The 18,731-nt window shown below is 38.3% G+C and overlaps 1 protein-coding gene across 1 annotated transcript in view; it reads right to left on the reverse strand.

Moving 5' to 3' along the window:
* MYBPC1 (myosin binding protein C, slow type) overlaps positions 1-18,731 on the reverse strand; it is a 72,712-nt gene that overhangs the window by 17,533 nt on the left and 36,448 nt on the right. Inside the window, exons 17-26 of the mRNA XM_029955433.1 lie at positions 18,375-18,537; positions 17,365-17,471; positions 16,916-17,049; positions 13,738-13,897; positions 12,260-12,364; positions 9,817-10,005; positions 8,792-8,926; positions 5,642-5,695; positions 4,535-4,702; positions 390-478 (exon numbers count right to left, since the gene is read on the reverse strand). Of these exons, the coding sequence (XP_029811293.1) occupies positions 390-478; positions 4,535-4,702; positions 5,642-5,695; positions 8,792-8,926; positions 9,817-10,005; positions 12,260-12,364; positions 13,738-13,897; positions 16,916-17,049; positions 17,365-17,471; positions 18,375-18,537 (1,304 nt within the window). The remainder of the gene's footprint in view (positions 1-389; positions 479-4,534; positions 4,703-5,641; positions 5,696-8,791; positions 8,927-9,816; positions 10,006-12,259; positions 12,365-13,737; positions 13,898-16,915; positions 17,050-17,364; positions 17,472-18,374; positions 18,538-18,731) is intronic.

An 18,731-nucleotide genomic window follows, 5' to 3' on the forward strand; every position in this document is an offset into this window, starting at 1 on the left:
CACATGTTGTTTTCCTGAATATTACACCGAGAGCTTCCCTGAAAATGAAGACCAGTTTTACAGATATACAGGGCCAGAAAGAACCTTCAAGCATTTCTTGTTTTAGTATCTCCTTGGTGCTTCCTCTCTGCCCCACTGTAGTCCCTGGCTTCAGACAAGTCCAAGCTGGGTGTTATTTGTCTCATGCAGAAAGAAAATCTTATCGGTTTGTTAGATTTATTCAATAAACACGAGGTTGTTTAATCAATCCCCAGATCTCTTGCATTATTTATCTATTTTCTCTCTGAGGAAATCCTGGATCATGGTGAATTTAAATGCTAGTGTACCTGTCTCTACTTCTTAAACACTGCAGCATTGGAAGGAGAAAATAAGCATCCCTGAATTATTACCTGGAAAGGTATAACCAGATTGACGGCTTCTCCAACTCTGCGGATATAGGTTTGCTTCAGGTGCCTTGGGATGCGAATCTTTGGTGCCTCTGAGTGAGGGCAGAAAAGCATAATTTTGTGATCAGTAGAGAATACTGGAAATAGCCTTACGTAAGCATGCCGGCCTGAGAGTCACTGGGATATCCAGTGATGTACAGTGCTGACGTCTCTACAGTAAAATCTTAGATGTGCCACTAACATATTATGTACGGTAACTTTGGTTCCAAATGCATTTTTCTTTTTCTTTTTTAAAAAATTCAGTTTACAGTTATTTATTTTTGAGGGAGACAGAGAGACAGAGCACAAGTGCGGGAGGGCCAAGAGGGAAGGAGACACAGAATCAGAAGCAGACTCCAGGCTCTGAGCTGTCAGCACAGAGCCTGACGTGGGGCTCAAACTCACAAACTGTGAGATCATGACCTGAGCCAAAGTTGGATGCTTAGCTGACTGAGCCACCAGGTGCCCCCCAAATACTTTTTTCAAGCAGAGATATTTTCACAGTTTGACTCAACAAAATTTATCCTTGACCTCTTTGATTTTATGACAACTTCCTATTTTTACAGTCATTATATGTCTAAAACAACTTTGTAGAAAAACACTAACTTTTCTCTTAGGACTTTGTATATATATTTTTTCAGTTTCTATAAGTGTATTCTCCAATGAACATTCCACAAAAGATCCATAGGCACCACATTAGCTGATAGGAGTGCCCATTTTTTTCTCACAAGAAAAAAACAAAACAAAAAGGTTTTAGTACCTAGCGCTTATTATTTAGGTAGTTCTGTTGGAATTGGGTAGTAACGTTCTCCCCATGTGGCTATTAGGTACCTAATAGGTGGTCCTAGCCCACTATGTATTAATATTCATTAATTAAACACCATGAAGATACTAGAGCCAAAGGCTCGTAGGCTCACAGGGTTGAAATGGGTGTCATCACTTGAGGGCTTAGTATGTGGCAGACAGTGGACTAAATACTTTTGATGAAGGGACTAATTTAAACCTCAAGGCCACCTTGTAGGGTAGGTACTGTTTTACTTTATGATAAAGAAACAGGAGCATAGGAGGTTGAGTAATGTGCCCTTGGTGACACAGTCAGCATTAGAACCTGGAGTCAGCCTTGGGATGCCTGGGTGGCTCAGTCAGTTAAGCATCTGACTCTTGATTTCAGCTCAGGGCATGATCTCATGGTTTGAGAGTTTGAGTCCTACATCAGGTGAGCTCAAGTCCTGCTTCAGATGAACATGAACCCTGCTTTGGGTGAGCCATGCTTCTCTCTCTTTCTCTCTCTCTCTCTCTCTCTCTCTGCTCTTCCTGGGATTCTTTCTCTCTTTCTTTCTGCCTCTTGCTCACTTGTGCCTTCTCTCTCTCAGAAAGAAAGAAAGAAAGAAAGAAAGAAAGAAAGAAAGAAAGAAAGAAAGAAAGAAAGAAAGAAAGAAAAAGAAAGGAAGGAAGGAAGGGAGAGAGAGAGAGAGAGAGGGAGGGAGGGAGGGAGGGAGGGAAAGAAAGAAAGAAAGAAAGAAAGAAAGAAAGAAAGAAAGAAAGAAAGAAAGAAAGAAAGAGAAAGAAAGAAAGAAAGAAAGAAAGAAAGAAAGAAAGAAAGAAAGAAAGAAAGAAAGAAAGAAAGAAAGAAAACAAAAAACAAAACCCTGGAGTCAGTCTTGAGTGCCTACGCTCTACTTAGAAACATGGGCTTCAGAATCAGAGATCAAAGTTGGAGTCCTGGATCTGATGTACAGTAGTTCTGGTTTCGAACCCCTGTTCCACAAAATCAGAATGATGAAAGGATTAATGGTTGAGAATAGTAAGTGTTGAATAAACTTTAGGAGATGATGATGATGATGATGATGATGATGATGATGATGATTACTGATTGTTGGGATTGGAAGAGAACTTGTGAATTCCATAACTCCCTAACTTTACATATAAGGAAAAGGAAACTCAGCCAGATTCTGTAGTAAACTAAACCATCATCATAATAAAAGCTAACACATATTGAGAGCTTATTATGTGGCAAACACTGTGAAGCAGCAAAATGGATCAGTATATTTAATTCTGAAAGCCTCTTGATGTGTCAAGTAATATTATTAAAATTTTTTTTAATGTTTATTTATTTTTGAAAGAGAGAGACAGATTGTGAACAGGGGAGGGGTAGAGACAGAGGAAGACACAGAATCTGAAGCAGGCTCCAGGCTGACACAGGGCTCAAACTCACAAACTGTGACATCATGATCTGAGCCGAAGTCAGACACTTAACTGACAGAGCCTCCCAGGCACCCTTGTCAAGTACTATTATTCTCTCCATTTTGAGATGAAAAAAATTAAGGCTCAGGATGATCAAATCTCTTATCTGAGGTCACATAGCTAATAAATGATGGAAACAGGATTCAACTTAAAAAGATTGGCTTCAGAATCTATTAAGAAAATGTGCACTCTTCATGCTTTCTTGCATCCATCCATCCATCCAGGAACTTACTCCCAACTGTCTGTGGCAGACATGGTCTAGAACTTAGATATCCAAGCCCCCAGTCCAATGTTCTTTCCCCTGGAACAGCAACTCTCAAAAGTTTTGGTCTCAGTAGACTAACACACTCTTAAAAATTATCAAGGACTCTTTCCAAAAAAGCAATTTCTCAGCTTCTGCTTATGTGAGCTTATCAATATTTACCATATTAGAAATTAAAACGGAACTTTTGAAATATCTAATTAATTTAAAAATAATAACAAATTGCATTTTAATGGCATTATTTTATATTTTAGCAAATCTATTTAACATCTGACTTAACAGAGGATATCTGGAGTCTCCTATTTGTTTCTGCCTTCAGTCTGTCATGTGTTGTGATGTGTTGTACTGGCTCAAGTCATTTAAATGAAGAAAATATGGCTTCGCACAGATAGGAGAAATATTTTAATAAACTCTTCAGACAATTACGGACATTCCTTTTTGATCCTACACTAAAACATGATAAATTATAATTTCTTAAAGGTGAGCTGCAATGTGGAATCTGAAGCCCCTTCAATGAACTTTTTATACTTTACATTAAAATTCACTGCCCTTACATTTTTAATGACATTTTGCCCATGCATATTTTTAATGGAAAATATCACTTCACCAAATTATATAGATCTTCCAAATGTTGACATATTCCCTTATTCAATATTTAAAAATTACATTTATTAATATCTGCCTATTTCATGAGAAAAGTTTTTAAGTGTTGAAAGCTGCCAAGTCCATGGTAGTGGATATGTTTCCCAGAATTCCAATTTTCACTTGAAAGCTCACATTTTTTTCATTGAAAGGCTGACAACAAAAACTCTAAGTTGCTTTCTTCAAAGTGACAGGCTAATTACATTCGTTTTCTTAAAAATGCCTGCCAAGTAGTCATTTTTTCAAGTCAAGTGGAATTTTGTGAGAAAAGTCACTAGTTCAGCCTCTCGCTCAGTGGTACAAGTGCTATTTCTATAGACAATCACTGTGCTTTAGTATGCAGCGTGGGTCTTTATACATATTTTGCATTTCACTGCCACGTAGAGGTAGGAAGAATGTGTACTCAAGGACCAAGGTTTAATAAAATGAATAATTTTTATGCTTCAGTAAGAACATGCCAAGGCAAAGCCGGCCCTTTGATTTTAATAACGAATACATGGTAGTGAAGAAGATGGAAAGAACTAGTCTGGTTCAGTGGCCCTGACCTGACCTGTGCTGAGGCACCTGCAGTTTTACCTGGCATCACTTTTGCACCATCAGGACAGATGTCAAACACTGAAAAGGGCAAATAATGAATAATAATAATAATAATTATTATTATTATTAATAGTAATCTCATCATGAAGATGCTTCTAGCCTCGCAGACCCACCGGAACTATGTTTCTGCTGTTGGCACCATTGCATGCATGTTGCCTCTCTTCAGGAGAGCCAGCTCAGAGCCTGGGAAGGTTAGAGAGCTGGACCTTGAGCTGACCTCCACACTGGTGAAAAAGAGTCGTTTTGTTCATTTCTAACTCCCAGGAGGCATTAACAATACATCACAGGAGTCACAGCAAAATAGGTTTGAGAAAGAAAGGGGTTAAAAAGTGAAATCAAGTAATGTGAAAGCTTTGCCACTTACCTATGATTTCCTTCACCAGGATGGGCTGGGAGTAGTATTTGGGCTCGCTGGCGCCCGCGGCGTTCACAGCCTTGACACGGACAAAGATCTTTGCATCTGTAGGCAGACCTGTGATGGTGAACTTGGTCTTTTCGATCAGATCTGTGTTTGCAACTATCCAATCCTCAGCTAAAATCCATAAAAGAAAAGGACAAGAAGGAGAAATGGTGTTCATCCTAACTGGTACAGTCAACTCCAAATTGGTATTTTACTCATAATTAAATCAGCTGGAGGAAATATGACTTTGGTCCAGACTCATATTACATGGGTAGGCATTTTTCATATTTAACTGAAAAATGGTCTAGAGTGGCTAAAGTAAATAATGGGAAGAAGGATAATCAGATTCTGCTATTTCTGAAAAACCTCTTATTCAGGCTACTATGATACTAGAGTATACTGAATTCTTGGGGACAGTTATTATGAAACAGGATACTGAAATGATACTAGAGTATTCTGAATCACAGTAACTGTCCCCAAGAATTTTATAGCAGTTTTATTCCAATTCAGTTTCATAAGGATTGACATAATCATGACATTTAGCCATCTATATATGTTAAAATTCAGAAGAACAAGAAAATGCTATTCTTATGCAAGAGGGACACAAACTTTTATAGTCATATAATCTCTCTTTTATCTTGGCTGGTTTTTTCTTATGAGGAACTCATATGTGCATAGGGAGTCTGATCATGCTCCCATTTATGAATACAAGAAGCTAATATCCATGACAGAGAGGAAACATAGCTCTGGAGACAAGGCCTCATAAGGAATTGGAATAATTCTTTCACTTCAATAAAAAATGATGATATTTTTTAAAGGTTATCTATAAACCAAGAGAATGTAAACCCAGCATTCAGGGCTTGCAAATCTTTCAATTTCTAAAAGTTTGTATGCATTATGCCCGGAAAAGCTTGGATCCCACATTATTAGCTCACTGTTTGCCCACCCCCTTGATCTCTAAGGACTTTTTCATGTGTGGGTGATAGGTGTACTTCATGCTTGGTCATGGAACATTCCCAGAAACTGTATCATATAGTAAGAAAGTTTGAAAGCTTTCATAGAATACTTTACCTGGTAGGTCATATGCAGCCTCCCCATTTTCATCAGACTGTTTTGCTGATGTACCTTTGAGAATCCGTCATTAAAATTAATTAAAGACACCCACTTTCACACCAGAAGAATATCATATGAGTAGTCAGCATTCTCTGTTAGTAAAGTATGCAAAGTATGCAAAGATATTTGTCTTCAGAGCAGGGACAGAAGAGACCAAACACATTTGGGGGGGGGGGGAGTTCCTCAGGAGAGCCACAGCTGCTCAGTTCAGACTGTGGTTTTTGTCCTGAGGCATCTGCCACAGAGAAGAGGAGAAAGGAGGCTGGCCACCTCCAGCTGTGGGAACAAGAGGTAGAAAGGAATAAAGCAAGACGCTGAAGAGAAAGGAGGAGCGGGTCCCAGACTCCACAGGAGAGCAGCACACAGTGGAACAGTCTATCTTTTCATCTGTCCCTGCGGCCCCAGCCAAGGGTCCTTCCAGGTACCCAGGGAGCACAGTGCTCCTGCTATGGGGTTCAATCGTCCCAGTCTGGGAGTGAGGGTACTCAGGATAAAGCCAGCCCTGTCTTCCCAGCAGCTTAGGAGGCAGCCTCTGGTTGCCATGACAACAAGCTTTGCAGTCAAGAAAACAAATGGAGCCTGCCTGGGTCCCTGCATTCCACACGACTGGAAGGAATGTTGCTGGCTTATGGCGTGGTGGTGGGTATACCCCACTGGTTTGGGATGATGCCTTTCCAGTTATCAGGAGAGGAGCAGGGGGGTGGAACCCCTCGGAACCTTCTCCTCTCTCTTATCCCATCCCTTCTAGGAGTATCTGGGAGAAGGAGCAGGGAGCCAAAATATCCTGGTGGCTGCAAGGGCATGTGGATGATAAAAATTACTTAAGAACACTGAAAAAGAACACCTTTAAGCCAATGGTCAGATTGGGAGCCACTGTGTTGATATATTCATGGTGAAGAGACAGTTGATGAGAAAGCGAAAATAGGAGACAGAAAACGTGCTTGAAATAGTGAAGAACTAGTAAAGGAGAGATTTCAAGAGAAGACAGGACGAAACAAGATCAGAGGGGAACAAAAATAGCCCATTCCTTCACATCTGAACCACTTTAATTGAGGAAAACAGAGAAAGAATATGGTGTCCGGGAGATGGGGACAGAGTACGAAAGTTATTTGATACATGAGGAGAATTTTTAAGAAAGAAAAGAAAGGGCTAGAGTGAAGGAAGAAAACAAAGAAGAGTAATGTGCTGCAGGCATTAAAAAAAAACATATACAAGAGAAAGGCAGAGTCAAAACCAACACACGATCTTATAAAAGAAAGAATTCTCTTACAGAATAAAACCTGACATATCTAAAAGCGTTAAACACTACAGAAAATTAGTCTGGAGGACAACAGCCATTAAAAAGAATGAAGAATAGGGCAGCCACATAAAGAAAAGACTGCAAGAAGAAAGATATACACGTTATGAAAGAACTTCCATAGAAAGCTAATTCCAAAACGTTATGTGGCAAAATATATACATAATAATGACTGTGTACATATACATATGTATATACCTGTATACATATGTATCTACACAGATCACACACAAAATTATGTAAAATACACTTCGTTGTATTTTATCTAAGGTGGGTAACATCAAAATGACAGCCATCTATCATTTTGCTGTATCTTCTTACTTTTTAAACCTATCAGAAAGAAAAGAGTAAAGAATTTGCTCTGTTTCATACAAACATAACTCTTCGTGCTCAGCAGCCACACCACATGTAAGATGGGGAGATTTTGCTGGCAGGGTGATATAAATAATGGAGTAGAGTACTCATGAGTTTTTGAAATGGGGGGAGGAATGGAATGGGAATAAACCATATTCTGAGGCACTCAAGAATTTACCTTTTTGCATTAGTGACACTACTCCCCTCCCATGCTGGGATGCCTGGGAACTTTCTCATACTGTCCCCACTAGTTTTGGTTAGTGGCTTTCTAAGCCCTGGAGAAATGAAGCAGAGTGCTCTGTGAGCGGAGCACATGTCAATGGAACTGTTACCAGGATGCCTTGTTCCCTTTCCTCTTGTTCCCTCCCAACCAGCACCAACAGTGGCTTCCAGGAGCATCCCAATCCAGGGACCTGGGATGTCCTTTTCCGCAGTTTTCTCTTCATAGGAAGTTTCTTCTCCATAGAGGTGTTCCTCCAGGGAGGGTGCCTTCGTAGTCACATTCCTGATTTCCCAATTGTGCTCTGCGACCTCTCTTTCCTTCAGTTAAGATCCACATTAAAGGTTGGAGTCCAAAGAATTTTTTCAGAGGCTAAATCTTGGCCTATTATTATTTGTGGAGATATGTACAAGCTTTCTCGGTGGGTTGTTGACCTACCTCATCTCAAGTGGAGACTGAGTTCAATCTGGGGCTGTTTTATTTATCAATTTTCAAATCATGACAAGCAGGATACCAAAAATACAAGAGGCTTTCAGTGAATTTCACATCATTTCTGGTTTTAAGTACACTCTGGCCTATATTTTCTTGTGTCATTTTCTCTTTGTCTATTATTTCTATCAATAAGTTTTTTGCCTGTGTTTCTTCTCCTTCTAAATTTCAGTGATTAAATTCTTATATACTGAGACAAGTTCCTGTCACATGTCAAATCTATTGCTTGTACTCTCTGGGATTTAATGCTGCTTCCTTTAAACACTGAAAGTTGTCCTTAGTTCTTCTTCTTCTTTTTCTTTAGGAAGATAGGGAATGATCAGCAGCTAGCCAAACATATAGTCTCTATTACCCAGAAATAGGCAGCTTTTTTAATAGCTGACTTCTGCTCTACATAGAGTTTAGAATGTCCAGCTTGTTTCATCCTCACTAGACTTTTATTTTGCTTGGTGCAATTTAATTTCATCAATTCAAGAAGTGGAAATCCCTGAAGAACCCCTTCCTCCTATGTCTTAGACTTACCATGTTGCCTAATCTGGCAGCCTATCTAGGATATTTTTGAGATCTCCATTTGTTAGCATCAAGTATCAAAGAAGGGCTAAATTTTTATCCACCTTAGAAGGAAGACTTTTGCTTGTTGTCATTTTTGGTAGGAAGGAGAAGAGTTCCCAAGAATGATAACAAAAGAAAGGGGGGAGTATCTCACCTATTGATGATGGTATTCATTTTAACTATGAGTTGTACTTACTTCCTTCAAAGCAATACTCTAGCACATAGCCATCTAAACCTGCTGCACCGATCTGGTCTGGGGGCCGCCACTTCATTGTGACAGTGGTGTCAGTTACAGAGTCAACGGCCAGAAGAGTAGGAGGGCTGGTTACAGCTTCAAAGATAAAAGAAAGACAGAAACGAAAGAAACAGAAGAAATTATTAACTATGGCATTACAGCACAGTCTGTGATAAAATGAAGTAGGATACAAATAAAAATATACACAGAGGCCCATGTCTTAATAAAATTCAGCGAAGACTCTTTGAGCATAAGCTGTGTGGAAGGCAAAGATCTGCTAGATGTGGAAAATTTTAGAATTGCTGCCACACTTTCCCTCCAGTTTGGGAGGTTGATGTGAGAGGCTGGGAGGCCCAAGAAAGTTGAAAAAAGTCAGTATGAGATCTAATGATTGAGAATAAATTTCTCATAATCTAATTTTAAAGTGTAAACTCTTGTACTAAATCTTCTTTCTATTGAAAAAAAAAAAAAAGGTAGTACTTCACTACCATAAAAGAGTGGAGACATCTTATCTTCTGTTTCTTTGCCTTTACTGAACGGACTTTGTTGGTTCATTAGATAACATTTAAAGTGTGATTGTAAAGCAAAGAGACTAGTTTTCAAGAGTGCTTTGTAGCATTGTCTCTGTTTTAGTTATAGTGTTTACACCTAGGTCCCGGGTTATACCTTCAGAAGGACAAATGGGGAGTGGTCATGTGTCAGTGGGCTCAGGTATGTGTTTTCAGGGAGGAGCAGCAACCAGATACACCTACAGCTCTCACTGGAATTCTGGTATAAATTCCAGGTCTACACTATGAAGACATTCAATTTTATCAAAGTTGTTTTTCAATTTCTTAGACAGAAAGTTGTCCCTAACCACCTCCAACCTCCTGCTCACCCACCACTCAAAGAAGCCCCCAGGTCTGCTCCAGTTAGAGGTTAGAAGGGAGCAGTCACAAGTTAGGGCAATGATTTCCATGACAGAGATATATCTCTTCTTAACTTACCCAAAGGAACAAAAGGCTTGGAGGGCATACTGGGTTTGGAGATGCCAATCGCATTGACCGCAAAAATGCGGACCTCATAGGCCACACCTTCAATCATCTTCTTGGGCTCAAAAGTTGTTTCTTTGCAGAGATCAAAATTTAGTCTCATCCATCTGGAGCTTTGTTTCTTTTTCCTCTCAATAAAGTATCCTGTAGGGGACACAAAATGGAAACTAAGGTTTTTCCATGGCTTCCAAAATTAAACTTTGTCAGATATTAGAATTCATACAATCTCTAAGTAAAATAGTCAAGTGTGTATATATTTTTAAGCCAACTTATTCCATCAGTTGTTTGAGAGAAATTATAGGAACACAAACATTAACATCATAGGATATAGATAAAAATAATAGGAGGATTGGAAAAAATTAAAATTGTACAGGAAGAGAAGAGAGAAAAACAAATCACAGCTATGTAGACCATAGAAATACCATTGTTATAGTTGAGTAATAGATTTGGCTATGAGTCTAAACAATGTAGGTAAGAAAATGGAAAAAACATTTTTGTGAGTTTCAAATAGAAAAAATTCTTGTTCCACAGGGAAGCAAATTCTTCTAAGCATTTATCTCTAAAAATATTTCTTCATTCTATGGAATGAGATATTTACTGACTAGAACAATTTAAAGTTAGACCTATAGATGTTACAAAACTAGGTATTAAATGTAGATGTCAAACAAAAAAAAGAACCGGCAGTCAGATGATAGTCATCAAAGTTATTTAAATTATAGAGAGAATCCCAAAATATATTTCAACTTGAATGGATATTTAAAGTCATAGAACAAACTATCCTAAAATTCATATGGGACGACAAAAATCCCTGAATAGCCAAAGTAATATTGAAGAAGGAAACCAAAACAGGAGGCATCACAATCCCAGACTTTAGCCTCTACTACAAAGTTGTGATCATCAAGACAGTATGGTATTGGCACAAAAACAGACACATACACCAAAGGAATAGAATAGAATAGAGAACTCAGAACTGGACCCACAAATGTATGGCCAATTAATCTTTGAAAAAGCAGGAAAGAGTATCCAATGGAAATAATACAGCCTCTTTAGCAAGTGGTGCTGGGAGAACTGGACAGCAACATGCAGAAGAATGAAACTAGACCACTTTTTTACACCATACACAAAAATAAACTCAAAATGGCTGAAGGACCTGAATGTGAGACAGGAAACCAACAAAACCCTTGAGGAGAAAGCAGGAAACAGCTTCCTTGACCTCACTGCAGCAATTTCGTACTTGAAACATCCCCAAAGGCAAGGGAATCAAAAGCCAAAATGGACTACTGGGACGTCATCAAAATACAAAGCTTCTGCACTGCAAAGAAACAATCAAGAAAACTAACAGGCAACCAATGGAATGGGAAAAGATAGTTGCAAATGACATATCGGATAAAGGGCTAATATCCAAAATCTACACCTGAGAAACAAATAATCCAGTGAAGAAATGGGCAGAAGACATGAATAGACACTTCTCCAAAGAGGACATCCAGATGGCCAACAGACACATGAAATGATGCTCAGCATCACTCATCATCACGGAAATACAAATCAAAACTGCAGTGATACCACCTCATGCCAGTCAGAGTGGCTACAATGAACAAATCAGGAGACTATAGATGCTGGCGAGGATGTGTAGAAACAGGCACCCTCCTACACTGTTGGTGGGAATGTAAACTGGTACAGCCACTCTGGAAAACAGTGTGGAGGTTCCTCAAAAAATATCAGTAGAACTCCCCTATGATCCAGCAATAGCATCACTGAGGATTTGCCCAAGGAATACAGAAGTGCTGATGCATAGGGGCACATGTACCCCAATGTTCATAGCAGCACTGTCAACAATAGCCAAATCATAGAAAGAGCCTAAATGTCCATCACTTGATGAATGGATCAAGAAGATGTAGTATATATATACAATGGAGTATTACATGGCAATGAGAAAGAATGAAATCTGGCCATTTGTAGGAAAGTGGATGGACCTTGAGGGTGTCATGCCAAGTGAAATAAGTCAAGTAGAGTAGGACAGATACCATATGTTTTTACTCATAGATTTAACAGTAGAAACCTAACAGAGGACCATGGGATGGGGAATGGGGAGAAAAGAGTTAGGGAGAGGGAGAGAGGCAAATCATGAGAAACTTTTGAATACTGAAAACAAACTGAGGGCTGAAGGAGGAGGAGGGAAGGGGGAGGGGGTGATGGTCATGGAAGAGAGCACTTGTGGGGAAGATCACTGTGTGTTATATGGAAACCAGCTTGACAGTAAACTATAAATAAATAAATAAAGTCATAGTAGAATAGGTTTTCTTCTACATGCCATATTTTAAAATGTGCTCTGTACTAATAAGTATAAAGAGGACTCCACCTCCAATGGTGGTTCCACAGACTGACCAATATCAGTTACCTAAGATTGGAGACCCTCCATCATAGGCAGGAGGCTCCCAGTTCATGATGCACCAATCATCTCCCACATCTGTCACATTTGGTGCCACTGGAGGATCGGGGATGTCTGTAGCAAACAAAAAATGGAATAGATTAGAATATAATTGAAAAAGTAAAACAGAATAAAATAAGAGTAAGTGAGAACATAAGGAAAATGTTAATTGGAAAATCGGTTTTTGGTGATAATCATAGAAGCAGTGTTTTTTTCTGAATACTTTTTCATGTTTATTGAAATGTATGTAGTAACTAATTTGGGCAGAAAGTCATGCCCCATATAGGATAAGAGAAGGTGAGCCCAATAAAGATAAATATAATTATATATTCAAGTCCTTTAAACTAATGTCACAACATTAGAAAGCAAGCCCTATATGGAACTCAAGATACTTGTCCTTTACCTTGAAAACAGTAACCAAGAAATTATTGCATAAATATCAGATGTGATTTTGTGTTGTGTTTTGAACGACAAATGAACTTCCCGGAGAATTGAATCAAGGACTAATTGTTGTAAATCAGTTGGAAGAATCAAGATGTTAATTGGTAGAAATCCAAGTCAAAAATGGCAAGTTACCATATCTTGTTAACATAGTCCACTGTCTGATAAAGTGACCTTAGTTTCTGGTCCATTTGAAATATATTTTTTAAGGGAAAAATAAAATGAGATGAAGAGATCACGAGAACTTGGACGACCAATAATCTGCTGGACTCATTTCACTGGCTTTCAGACTTAGGAAAAATGCACTTAAGTGGTCATCTAAAGACTAATGCAAATCTGTCTCTTCTACAATGATTGTGATGTTGGAAATTGTTTAGCAATTGTTTCAGTGACTTTAGAGGGGATTGACAGAGAATATGCCTGTGGAAAGCTAATGACCAGCAACCCCAAATGGCTAGCCTTAGTTACAGATTCCTGCAATTGGACCTCTAGGCAAGAAAAAAGAAGACTAAGAGAAGGGAAGGGAAGGAAAAGGAAGGGAAGGGGAGGGGAAGAGAGGGAGGGAGAGGAAAGGGAGGGGAAGGGAAGGGAGGGGAAAAGAAGGGAGGGGAAGGGAAGGGAGGGGAAGGGAAGGGAGGGGAAAGGGAGGGAGGGGAAGGGAAGGGAAGGGAAGAGGGAAGGAGGGAGGTTTGGGTAGGGAGGGGAAGGGAAGGGGAAAGGAGGGGAGGGGAGGAAGGGAAGAGGAAAGGGGAAAGGAGGGTAGGGAGTGGAGGGGAGGGGAGAGAGGGAAGGGGAAAGGAGGGGAGAGAGGGAAGGGGAGGGGAGGACAGAAAAGAAAAGGAATGGGAAAGATAGATAATGAATGATAGTGATTTATAAAATATAGCTATATGTGTTTTATCTGTTGGCTGCCCAGAAGAGTTGAGAGAACCAAGAGCTGGCAAAGTCTACTCTGGATATGGACATGTCAACTTGATTCTAGAAGTTTGTTGACCCAGAGGACTTACCCACAACTTTAATCTTGATGCTTGCATGTGCTTCCCCAGCTTCATTTTTCAGATTTATGTGGTAAACACCAGAGTCTTCTCTTTCAGCGACATCAATGACCAGAGTGCTGCTGTCAGGGTAAGATTCTGCTCTTATCCGGCCGCTGCCCTCCATAATAGCCTAGGGAGGAGAAGAACAAAATACGGCATGACCTATATGACAAGAACTATTCCAAAGTGCCTTAGAACTTAAGGTGGATATGGTGCTAACACCTAAAATACATGTTCTTAATGTAATCCTCCACCAACCCTAAATATCAAGGTGTTAACATCCCATATTACTGGAGAAAGCTGTGGCTCAGGGCCACACGGCTAATAATGAGAAGAACTGGGATTTGCTTCCAAAGCTCACTGACCACGAACCTACCAAAGAGAAAGTTGGAGGACTAAAATTAGAAGTGCACAAGTGTTATTTTAGTAGAGGAATCTCTTTGCAAATGAAATTGGTTATTGTTCAGCTTCTTTCATTCAGCATACTTATTCATTCAAGCTGTTGCATACATCAGTAATTCATTCCTTTTTACTGCTGGTAGTATTCCCTTAATCCTTTTACATTTGTTGAGACTTACTAATAGCCTATCTTGGACATTTTCCATATGCAATTAAAAAAATTTTTTTTAATGTTTATTAGTTTGAGAGTGAGAGGGAGAGAGGGAGAGAGGGAGGGGGAGGGAGAGGGAGAGGGAGAGCATGAGAATGAGAATGAGAATGAGAATGAGAATGAATGAGCTGGGAAGGGGCAGAGTGAGAGGGAGACACAGAATTGGAAGCAGGCTCCAGACTCTGAGCTGTCAGCACAGAGACCCATGTGGGGCTCAAACTCACAGACCACAAGATCATGACCTGAGCTGCAGTGGGACGCTTAACCAACTGAACCAACCATATGCAATTTTAACATAATGCCCATTCTGCATGTATCAGTAGTATTCTGTAAATGTCAGTTAGATCGAGATGGTTACCAGTATTGTTCAAATTTTAAATATCCTTACTGATGGTCTATCCTCTTGTTTTAGCAACTACTAAGAGGAAAGTATTGAAATCTTTAATTTATCTGCTTTTCTTTGCAATTCTATTACCTTGCTATTTGTTTTCTACTTGCTCCATCTGTTCTTTGGTGCCTCTTTTTCTGCCTTCATATTTTTTTGTTATTTCATATTATATCTTTTGTTGGCTTATTAGCTATAACTTTTTATTATTAAGTGGTTCCTTTACGGTTTATAATATACATCTTTAACTTTTCACATTCCACGTTCATGTGATATTATAACAATAGCACACCTCCCCTTTCACCCTCCTAATTCTTACTTTCCATCCTTTTTTGTATTATCCTTGACCTTATGTTTTGTCATAAATTTTACTTACACTTATGGTACAAACACCACAGTAAATTATTATTATTTTTGTTTAAATAGTCAATTATCTTCTAAAGAGATTTAAATAATAAGAAAAAAACCTCATGTTTATCCACATGGTTATCATTTCTGATGCTCTTTGTTCCTTTGTGAAAATGATTTGACCTGGCATAATTTTCCTTCTGACTGAAGGACTTTAAGCATTTCTTGTGGTGCAGGTCTGCCAGTGATTATTTCTTTCAGCTTTTATATCTCAGAAAATAATTTTATTTTGCCTTTGTTTCTGAAAATTTTACTTAGTATAGAATTCTAGGTCGATATTTTTTTTAGAATTTATAGAATTTTTTAGAATTCATAGTATTCTAGGTTGATAGTTTTTTCTTTAAAGATGTTGATTCACTGTCTTTTCACTTGCCTTGCTTCCAAAGAGATCTGCAGTCACTCTTTGTTTCTGTATATTTCATGTGACTTTCCCCCCCTCCATCTACTTAAAATTTTTTTCTTAATCATAGGATTTGAGCAATTTGATTTTAATGGCCTTGGTGTTTTTTTCTTTCCTTTTTCTTTTTCTTTTTATTATTTATTTATCTAATATAATTTATTATCAAGTTGGTGTGGTTTTATTAATGCTCTTTTTGTTTAAATTTTATTTAGCTTCTTTTATCTGCAATTTAAATTTTTATTAAATTTAGAAACTTTTTAGCTCGAATTTTTTTACATATTCTTCTGTCCTCTTTGGAGACTCTACACATATATTTCAGTGCTTGGAGTTGTCCCAAAGCTCAATGATGCTCTTTTGTTTTTTCCTCCAGAAAACAGAAGGGAGAAAACACCCAACTCAACTTTAATTAATAAATTATTTTTTGGAGCAGATTTAGACTCATTGCAAAATTGAATGGAAAGTAAAGAGTTCTCATATAACCCCTCCCCAACACATGCACAACCTCCTCCACATCCCACATCAGAGTGGTATTATTTCTTACAATTGGTGAGCCTACATTGACACACCATTATCATTCAGTCTATAATTTACATTAGGGTTCACTCTTATGTTGTACATCTATGAGTTTTGCAAAATCTATAATGACATATGTCCATAATTATAATATCATATGGAAGAGATTTACTGCCTATAACACATTTTATATTAGGAGCCACAAAATGATACATGAGCTTTACTACCCCAACCTTGTTTATTATTTTCCTCCTTACTCACTCGGACGCAGCCACACTGGCTTTTTTTCTGTTCCTTCAACACATCAAGCTCATTTTTTCCTCTTTTCTTGTCCTTTGCCCTTGCATTAACTTTATCTGGAAATCTCTTTCCTTTGATCATATAATGGTTTCTTTGTCATTCATAGAGACCATTGTCATTTACCTTGCAATCACTTGCTAATCATATTATACTGTTTTTAAAAAATCCTCATAGCACTTATTACTATCTAAAGTGATTTTGTTCATTTGTTTATTTAATAATTCATTGTCTATTTCTCTTCCACTTCACTCCCTGATACCCTTTAGAATGAAAAATGGGATATTTACTACACATAAATATATGCCTGGTCACATAGTAGGTAGTCAGAAATATGAAAAGCAGATGAATGGTGATTATATTTGCCTGAAAATCAATGATCTTTCTTAATCCAAGGAATTATATCTATACTGTATCCTTGTACATTTATTTGCTTTCTTCTTTCATCTGACTAATGGAAGGCAGGAAGTGTGGTGGGCTGTGTGTGTGTGTGTGTGTGTGTGTGTGTGTGTGTGTGTGTGTACTTAAAACAAACCTTATCCGCTCGGCTCCAAAGGGCTTTGGGAGGTGGTTCTCCAGTGACAGGAATCTCAAGACGAAGCTTGCTTCCTGCAATGACTGTCACTGTATTGTCAGCATCCAGACCATCCAGGATGATCTTAGGAGGATCTAGAATATTAAACATAGCCTTTGTTATCAGACAATCATTCCAGTGAATATCTGGGCTACGACTTTGCTAGTGCTAAATATTGGTAGAACAATATTTTATCTGGCCAAAAAGAATATAAGAGGAGTCAAAGTAGTTGGTGCCTGAGACCTTGCAAAGCTACTTCACTGTAAGACTTGAAAGTCAACTATTATGATTAGTTACATACCAATTCACGTATTTTTTTCTTTAAAAATCACAGTTTTGAATGTGTTATATTTCCAAGGTAAGCAAAAACAAAAAAACAAGAACATAACTGGAATGATTTATCTACTTACCAATGACATGAACTTTGGCAGGCAAAGTAACAGAGTAGGCATCTGGTGCAAATACATAATCACCTTCATCCTCAATGAGAGCATTGGCTATCACTAACTTGTGGATTCTAAGGAAACAAGAAAAACATTTTTAAGAATCTGCAAAGATTTAGGTTGTATATGGCCCAACTGAAGGCACATCTGGCCTTTATCTGATTAACTTGTTTAGTGCAGGCTGGAGAAAAAGACAGACCAAGGAACAGAGAGAGTTTATGAATGTGAAGGCTTAAATTATCCATATAAATACAGCCTGCTTATTATGCATGCAAGAGTCTAGTATTCCTTTTTCATTACATAGCTTTAAAAAAAAGGCTAAAATATAATATCTCAGTAGTGTCATACTTTAAGATTTAAAAAATTACCCAGAACAATCTTGACTTTAGCTTTATATGCCAAATCTAAAAGCAGTAGTTCTTAACTTTTTGGGGATCTGATGGATAACATTGATCCTCTCTCGAGAAAAATATGTACACACAGACTTTGCTTACAACTTCAGAGGATTTATGGGACCATCCCTGAAGTTCATTCATGATCTTAACCAGGATCATAATCAGGATCCATAGATCCAAGGTTAACAATTTTTGCCTGAGATCTTTGATAGATTCTAGGATATTATGTCCGCCCCCCAAAATTGTGGGAAGGTCAAGTGGCACTTATTAGTTAGGGCAAGTTCATCCATTTGATTGAATCCATAGATTCAGTATCATTCCTTTAACCTTGTATTTATATGGAAAAATCAGTTGATGGTTTTTGAATAGACAAAATACCATACCATGAAGTTTAGATAAAGGATCACTGGTAGGGCATTACGTAGAATGGAGAAGTCATACATTCTTGCTATATAGAAGCAAAGAACCAGAAATATATCCACTATTTATGACTACTCTCCAAACCTCCTCACCAACATGTAATTTAGGAAGTAGAGGAAGCGTGCATATTGGAACCAGTTACGAATCACCTAACTTGCTTACCTTCCTTTGTGAACAACCTTTAAACGGTCACTTTCCTGAACAGGTAAGCCATTTTTAGTCCATTTTCCTGATATGTTTTCAGAGATTTCACACTTCAAGCAGATTTCTTTTCCAAGGTGTACAGTTTGATCAGTCAGAGGTGTCAAAATCTTCAGAGGTTTCACTACAGAAATAACATTTATAAGTGCCAAACCCAAACTCTAGACAGGCCAAGATGGTATCTTGTTTCGAAAATGAGAATTTGTTCCAGTACAATTGATATGTATTAGGAGACAACCGGAACATAACACAAACTTTGTGTTGATTATGCATAATTTCATTCATGAAAAAGAGGATATGACACCCAGCTGAACTGAG

The sequence above is a fragment of the Suricata suricatta genome, chromosome 10 (genome assembly GCF_006229205.1).
Source record: "Suricata suricatta isolate VVHF042 chromosome 10, meerkat_22Aug2017_6uvM2_HiC, whole genome shotgun sequence".
Classification (NCBI taxonomy): domain Eukaryota; kingdom Metazoa; phylum Chordata; class Mammalia; order Carnivora; family Herpestidae; genus Suricata; species Suricata suricatta.